The sequence below is a fragment of the Chaetura pelagica genome, unplaced genomic scaffold (assembly GCF_000747805.2).
Source record: "Chaetura pelagica isolate M959 unplaced genomic scaffold, ChaPel_1.0 scaffold109, whole genome shotgun sequence".
In the NCBI taxonomy this organism is placed as follows: Eukaryota; Metazoa; Chordata; class Aves; order Apodiformes; family Apodidae; genus Chaetura; species Chaetura pelagica.
This window is the reverse complement of record NW_009970725.1, coordinates 998,786-1,007,016: the sequence shown is the minus strand read 5'-3', so window position 1 is coordinate 1,007,016 and position 8,231 is coordinate 998,786. Positions and strand designations below refer to the sequence as shown.

The window sequence follows — 8,231 nt, the reverse complement described above, 5'->3', positions numbered from 1 at the left end:
TCTGACCCCTTGTCACTTACTGGGCTCAAACTAGCATGTCCTATTAACAAAAACAAAACAAACAAACAAAAAAACCCAAAACAACAAAAAACTGACCCAGCAGGTCTGAGTATTACAAATTGTTCACACGGGTGTTTAAAGACATTTTTGTAATTCAGATGAGATACTGAAGAGAGGTTTGATGCAAGGTGGTACATCCAGGGCCCAGGCAGCCCATCTCCATCTCAGCCCTGGTTTACTTCTAGCAGAGTAGCTCACTCTGGCCAAGATCAAGTTCTGGCCTCCTCTTCATCCAGCTGCAGGCCTTAAGATTTCACACCACCTGTGAGAATAACATACACTAAACATATGATTAAAGCATTTTCCTGCCTTAGTTTCAGATGTCAGTGCTGCTTTTTATAATCTTTCCCCTCCACTCCTCCTGCATTGAATTGTGACATATTTAAATTAGTTTTGGAGTTGCTGCATATCTTGCAAGCTTACTCAAATTTATTTCCCATTTACATTTCAGACAGAGACCAAAGTTTAGAGAAAATCATGTAAGCAGATGTACCATGAAAAGCAAAAGAAGCCTCAAACACAAAACTTCAAAATCATCTTATAAAGGTTTCAAAGACTCAGTTATTTTAATTACAGGAAAATTCAATTCCACTTATTCTTGGATGCAACATGAGAGAACACAAATGTTAGGAAATTTGAGGGAAACATTCACAAAGATAGGATTTATTACTCTTATATGGAGGAAGGTAACTATCTACTCACTTCAGAAAGGAGTTAGTCATCTGGTCCATGGCAGCTAATCTCCAGTCATCTCTAAATCTTTGTGTCACCAGACAGAAACAAGGAATCTTCTGGTACACAGTTCTCTTCGTAGTACCAAGCTCTACCCACACTGTCACCACACAGCCCTGAGGCCTTCAATCTGCCACCTTGCATCTGCCTACCCTTCCCATGCCAGATTTTGGGAGAATGAGGTCGAGCAAGTTAAGTGAGCTAATGCAAACAGATTAATAGTAAAAACAGTGCTCAGTAGCAAAAGCTAAAGCCAATTATAAATTACTGGACAAAAAACATGCAGAAGAAAGTTTTCTTTACTATTTCTTTACTTTAAAACCTTAAATACCTTCTTCCATCTCCAACATATTTTTCTAACTAAATGGCAGAGAACTCCAGGTATCACATAGCGCAGAAACAGACCACACAATGAAGAATTAAACTATGCACAGAATAACACTAGCAAAGCAACAGAAAGGAGATTACAAGACTGCAACATTTAGATTTTTCAGGACAACCCCTGTAAGCAACTTTGTTTCACAGTATGAATAGTTTGGTCATTTCTCGCTCCCAAAAATTAGGAGGGGCTGCTATCTGTAGCATTCATTGTCTTTACTCATACAACTCACCTGCAGTACTGTGCACAGTTCTGGGCTCCCCAGCTCAAGAAGGACAAAGAACTACTGGAGAAAGTCCAGCCAAGGGCCACTAAGATCAAGGGAGTGGAGTATCTGCCCTATGAAGAAAGGCTGAGAGAGCCAGGTCTGTTTTGCTTTGAGGAGGCTGAAGAGGGATCTCATCAATGTTTAAAGTGCAGGTTTCAGGAGGACGAGGCCAGACTCTTCTCAGTGGTGTCCAGTGACAGAACAAGGGGCAATGGGCACAAACTGGTACAAAGGAGGTTTGACCTAAATATAAGAAAATACTTCTTTACTCTGAGGCTAACAGAGCACCAGAACAAGCTGCCCAGGGAGGTTGTGGAGTCTCCATCTCTGGATACATTCCAAACCCACCTGGACATGTTCTTGTGTAATCTGATCCAGGGGATCCTGCTCTAGCAGAGGAGTTGGACTAGATGGATCTCAAGAGGTCCCTTCCAACCCCTACCATTCTGTGATTCTGTAACTCAAATCCAAATCCCCTTATCAAGCAGTGCTTCAGTGTTCCCTTCAGACAAGGAAACACAAGCTTCCGGTTTTGAAGACGCAAGTCAGACCACACCTGGAGTTTTGGTCCCCACTCTACAAAAAGGAGGCAGACAGGCTGGAGAGGGTCCCAGAGAAGGGCCACAAGGATGATCAGAGAACTGGAGGACCTGACATATGCAGAGAAGCTGAGAAAACAGGGTTTGCTCAGCCTTGAGAAAAGAAGGCTTACAGACTTCATTACCATGTTCCAGTACTTAAAGAGTGGCTACAAAGATGGAGATTCCCTATTTACAAGGAGTTACATGGAGAAGACAAGGGGTAATGGGCACAAGTTGCTCCTGGGGAGATTCTGATTTGATACAGAGGTAAATTTTTCACTATGAGGACAGTCAAAGACTGGAACAGCCTCCCAAGGGAAGTGGTGGATTCCCCCACATTGGACAGTTTTAAGTCTCAGCTTAACCAGGTGCTGAGCCACCTCATATAAACTACAATGTACCTCGAAAGGTTGGACCAGATGATCTCCTTGAGGTCCTTTCCAACGTGGCATTCTATGATTCCTTTGCCATTATTCCTTGTCATGGTTCTTGTGCCCAACATTACAGCTGTAACCACAGGACCAATCTCGTACAGCATCTCCCAGATAAATCTTAGGATATGCTTACATCAGCAAAAAGTGTGACATGAGAACCTGACATGCAGAGGAAGACATTAAAGGCTAAGAATCCAGCTTCCACTCTGCATGCATTTCAAAGGGCCATATTTCAAGCAAAACCTTACCTGGTCCAGTGGGCTGAATGCTTGCCAAGTAGCCAGGACACACAGGATGTACACCCTGCAGTTTAGCTTTATCTGAGAAAAACCCCATTCGTGCACTGACACCATCACATAATGCAAATTGTAGTGTGAAAAGCAGGGAAGACTCAGATAATTATTTCAAGAGCATTCAACTGACCCAAAATAAAAATGGCAGTGTAGGAGCACCCTTGCTCTCTCAACAACCTTCCACACCACCAGTATCCCTCATCACTGTGGGAACATGCAGCACTGAGATAAGATCCATTCAGGTAACTCTCATGCCAGCTAGAGTAATTTTAATTCTTTTCAGGCTTCAGCATCTATCCTCATAGTACTAACTTCAGTATCAAAGCCTATGCCTCCTATACACAGAAGTAAGCAACAGTGATTAATCTACACAACCCAATTTTAAATAAGGTGGCCAAGAAATCATCGCAAACTGTAATCCCCTAAACATCTTCTCTCTCCACTGCAAGTGGCCACACTTTACTTACAGACTGGGTAAGAAAAGTTTTCTCCAGTTTCTTTTGGTTTTTTTGTTTATTTTTTTACTTGATGAGAAAGTACCCTAAACTTCCTCAGAGACTTGCACCATGCCAAACTACCAAAGAGAACAAACCATGTTCTCTCATTTTTATTTTTTTTTCTAAAAATAAATCACAAGAATATTAATTGCTTCGTGTTGCAAGTGCCTGGAGCTAAGCTCCTATATATGCAACAACACTGTTTTCACATACCAATCCAGCAACATCTTTGATTTATTGATGCTTACATCTTTTTTACTATTGGGAGCCACAAAACAGAGAGTGATGATAGCCAAATTACTTGCCTTAATATAAAGGAAATACAATAGATTTTAGAAGGACACCAGAACCCTAACATTTACAAATATTTTCAATAACAAAAACACTCCATGAATTTCCAAATTCAGTTACTGCACATCTGTTATTAAAAAAGAAGAAACGATTTGATCTCCGATCTACAGCCTTAACATTGATGTTACACAACTTCACAAATAATCTTAAGTGTATTGATTTTCATTCAGAGTATTCTTTCTCCTCTTCTCATGTCCAGATTTTTTAAAGCAGACTAACAAGAGCAAAGCACCCCACCCAAAAAACCCAAACATTTTCTTTTTATATATAATTTTAACATTGCTTTGAGAGTAGGTATATATTTCAGTACCGACAATCAACATTTCCCAGGCTGTTGCGTTTCCTACATAACACCAAGCCAAAGTTTTATTAATTTGTCTGGAAACACATAGGGACTACTTGCTTTTTCTGGAAAGTGACAAAACTGATAACTCATTTTAAAAAGCTAAGAATTTTTCTAGGCTAGTTATAACATGGAATGAATAATCTTTAATAACATTATTTATTATGAGAATAAATACATAAAACAAATGCAATATATTAGCCACATTTCCTCATATACATTCAGAATATAACAAGAAGCTAATAGACATAATCATCAGAATAGCTGAACAAACCCATTTTTACTAAGCCAACAACACTGAAGGAAACCTGGAAAGTTTATGCACTAGTAGCAGGCAAAGAACATGTGATTTCAGTGTTTCCTTGATATCAATTTAAAGACAAACATACTGTAGTTATAAGCATGAATTGACAGAATTGTTTAGCTCCGTGCAGTAGCCGTTTGAGGTTGTTCTGACTGCAACTGCTTTCCAAGGTATTCCCTGAAATACAACAAAAAATTAGATTGAGAAACATTCTGGAGAGTGGGGAGTAGGATAACGGTGAAAAGTATGAAGTAGATAAAGTAGAAAAAGCTTTAAGTTTTGAATTATTCCTTCAAATAATGTCTGCTAACATTAGATGGTCAACTGCGGCTACTACAACAGTACTTAAAGCTTTAGGTATCCATCATCTATCTCTCTGAAAATAAGGTACAAACCCAACATCAACAAAACTGTCTGGAAAAACAAAAAGCCCAACGGTAATATTTAAAAATTCTGGCAACAGTTACAGAACACCATAGCTGTGTTTTTTAAAGGGTTATCCTCCCATAACCCAGTCACTTGAGCACAAGTAACACCAATGGACATACTGACAATTTAACCCATAAGCTAGCAAAACAGACACTGACAAAAGAACTGTATCATGAAGTTGGAAAAAAGGATATCCAAGTCAGGCCCACTGTATATCAACATTTTCTTTAAAGTTTTCCTCACCTGTATTAACAAGCTCTCTAATTCACTTTTTTTATACCTGTGCTATGACCAGAACAAACGGACCCCCCAAATGCCGAGCATTTGCCTTAAGCAACCATATCTAAATTCTACAGAAAAACACTGCACAATTCTTCCGAATGTTTCCATCTCTCACCGCCTCTTAGGAAAGCAGCTCCACACTTCGAAGAACCACAAAGAATGTGAAAGAGGTCTTGAGTAGTATCTGGGTTACTGCTCATTATGGAAAATAAACTTCAATAATTGTAACCACTGCATCAACTGAAAGGAGCAGCGAAACGTTAAGTGTTCCTTTTTCCACAATTTTTTTCACTACACAGGTATTTCAACCTACACAGGTTAAACTCTAGAAGCAGTTGAAAGAAATAATGTTCACAATGAAGCCTTTAAAAAAAAAAAAAAAACACCAAGAAACTAAGGAGCAGGCACTTAAAATTTCATTTAAAAAAAAAAAAGAAAAAAGATCAGTTCTTACTGCACATTTCAAAAACTAGCTTTCAGCTCAGTGCCCTGTTAAACAGATATTCCCTATTCATTACAATTCCTATTGCACAGTGAAGTTTAGGATGACAACTGTACCAACCCACAGCACTTTCCTCAGTTTTAAGTTAACATTATAGGAATTTTGCTATTCTAGATACTTCACTTCAAACTCTACTAGCAAAGAAAATAGCACATAATTTGTATGCTGAGCCATAACTTAGGATTGAGCACCTTCCTTCACAGCTTTATCAGGAGTTGCTGCAGGATCCCAGTACTATTTTAATGCCTGGGCTGCACTCATTAGGTATTACTCTTGATTATAACAGGTAGGTTACCACCCTCAAAGTAGAGGCTTTTGATTGAAAAGAAGGAAACGAGCTGCTTGTGATTTTGCAGGACTCAAAACTGAGGCACCAAACTCACACAACCTCCCTCTGCTCCCTCAGTACTTTTTTTGTTTCATGCCTATATGCATGTACTGGTCCTAGTACTTCTTGCCTGACATGCAGCCTTGAAAGCACTTGCTGTATACATGGCTCTGTTCACAGCATCATAGGCCTGTAAAATTACTTATCCTTAAAGCACACATAAACCATTTTGAATGTGAAATTCCCAGGCAATTACTTGGAAGCAGAAAAATCAATCAAGCAAACTATGTCTCACAGTACAGCTATTGCACAGCTTAAACTGGTTCAGATGCATGCTTGAGGCTTACTAAAACCCAACCATGGTGCAGTGTGTTCAGCAAAAATCTCTCAGAAGGCAGAGCAGTAGCATACTTTGTGGGTACTTAGTGCCTTAAAAGCCATATTCAACTTCTAAGGACATACAGTAGATAGCACAGTGCAAAATGTTTTATTTTGGTCATTTGTTTGCAGTTGCGAGGTTTAAGTCCGGGGACAAGGAAAAACTCTGATCTCATTTCCCCATACACAGTATCTGCAGTTACTGCTCTATGTTGCTATGCTGCAAATCCAGGTGAAAACCTCACACTGTCCCTTCCCCGTCACTTCTTTAGTCACCACCAAGGGCCACTGAAATGCAGGAAGTCTGTCCCTATGCTTTCTACAAGATGTTCAAATTCAAGTACAAAGTTGTAAAAAAAGAGCAAAATACTGTCCTGGCCCACAACAAATTTAGTCACCAGTTCTTTCCACTAGAAAGCTGCCTTTTATATATATACAATAATACAATGCCTGCTTAACGTAATACTTCAAAAGCCAGTAAAAAATAGTCAGTATTTTCTCAATACAAATACAGCAGCTGTCCAGTCAATATAAGAATCATTTTTCCTTTTAAATCATTTAAGGTGAAGAAAGGAAATTAAATTCTATGCACCAGTAGTTCAGTAATATTGAGCACATTTACATACAATGCTTTACTCCTTAACTGCTTTCCAGAAAGAGAAAGTTACCACATCCATTTTGCTCACACTAGAACTGAAAGGCCTTTATAAAGGTCAGTTTTAGCCCCCTTCCTACTTCCTTCTACATAAAACCATCCTTACTACAAAGCAGATGGAGCTGGTCTACACAGACCTGCATTTACAGTTATCTGCATTCAAACACTAAGCAAACTATTCAGTTTAAATTTACAGGAGCACAAAATATAACCTCTGTGCTGCAGAAAAGCATCAAAACATGCAAGTGCAGCAAATCCCTTCTGAGAGTAAATAAAAAATCCTCTATTTCTCAACTAAAGCTCAGATCAACAAAACTAGAAACACCAAATTTTCTCACTTCCTTGGTCTTTTAGAAGTCTGACTGTGAGGCTAAGTAATTTCCTTTTTGCAAATTAATCTTTTTTCATATTAGAATAAACAAGTGAGATTCCTTCCACATTACCAATTTCTCCTTTTTCTGGCCTGATTTTTAAACACACATTTTCTGCTGTACCCAAAGTGCTTTTTCCAAGAAGCAAAGGAAACTTGGAGGTGAATTTGTTGCATCTCAAATTCCATTTTCTTGCTTCATTTAGATTAATTCATTTTGTTGGTGCATGAGAGATGTGGACCCCCTTCAGGTTGATATACTTAAATGTCATGGTAATTGCAACAACATCATAGAATGGTTATGGATGGAAGGGACCTTAAAGATCATCAGGTTCCAACCTCCCTGCTATGAGCAGGAACACCTCACACTAGACTAGGTAGAAAGATTAAGAAGCATCAGAGATTGCGAAAGTGAAACAGATTGGAGGAGCCATGTTGTGAGGCAAGGGCAGAAGGAACAAGTGATAGTTCCCCTCTCCTCCTATCCTTCCCCTTCTAGAAGGAAAGAACTCACGGGACAGGGAGGAATGGAGGGAGGTCCCTCCTCAGAGAGGCAAGCAAAACCCTCACAGCACCCTGCCCCCCTCCAGGTGCCCTTGAAAAATAGGTTCCAATAGCTTTGGAACTTGAGGGCCAGGCAAATGAAGATGGAGAGGTAGATCCACCTAGTGAGTCACCTAGGGCTTGTCACTCACCCCCACGCCTTAGGACTTCTTCAACTAAGAAGACAAGGAGAGTAATTGTGGTGGGTGACTTCCTTCTGAGGGGAACAGCCCATTTGTTGACCAGATCGATGCTATAGGGAAGTCTTCTGCCTCTCTGGGGCTCAGATCAGAGATGATATAAGGAAACCTTTTCATGGTATCTAACCTAAACCTCCCCTGATTCAGCTTCCTGCCATTTCCCCAAGTCCTGTCCTTGGTCACAGGAGTATCATAGAATTATAGAATCCTAGGGGTTGGAAGGGACCTCAAAAGATCATCTAGTCCAATCCCCCCTGCCAGAGCAGGGTCACCTAGAGTACATCACACAGGAATGCATCCAG

General features: G+C 39.8%; 1 protein-coding gene across 2 annotated transcripts in view; it reads right to left on the bottom strand.

The window, feature by feature from the left end:
• Window positions 1-4,092: 4,092 nt before the first annotated feature.
• ATP6V1H (ATPase, H+ transporting, lysosomal 50/57kDa, V1 subunit H) overlaps window positions 4,093-8,231 on the bottom strand; it is a 46,111-nt gene continuing 41,972 nt past the window's right edge. For both annotated transcript variants that reach the window (XM_010006806.1, XM_010006807.1), the window contains one exon: window positions 4,093-4,419. In XM_010006806.1, the coding sequence (XP_010005108.1) occupies window positions 4,359-4,419 (61 nt within the window). In that variant the 3' untranslated portion in view covers window positions 4,093-4,358. The remainder of the gene's footprint in view (window positions 4,420-8,231) is intronic.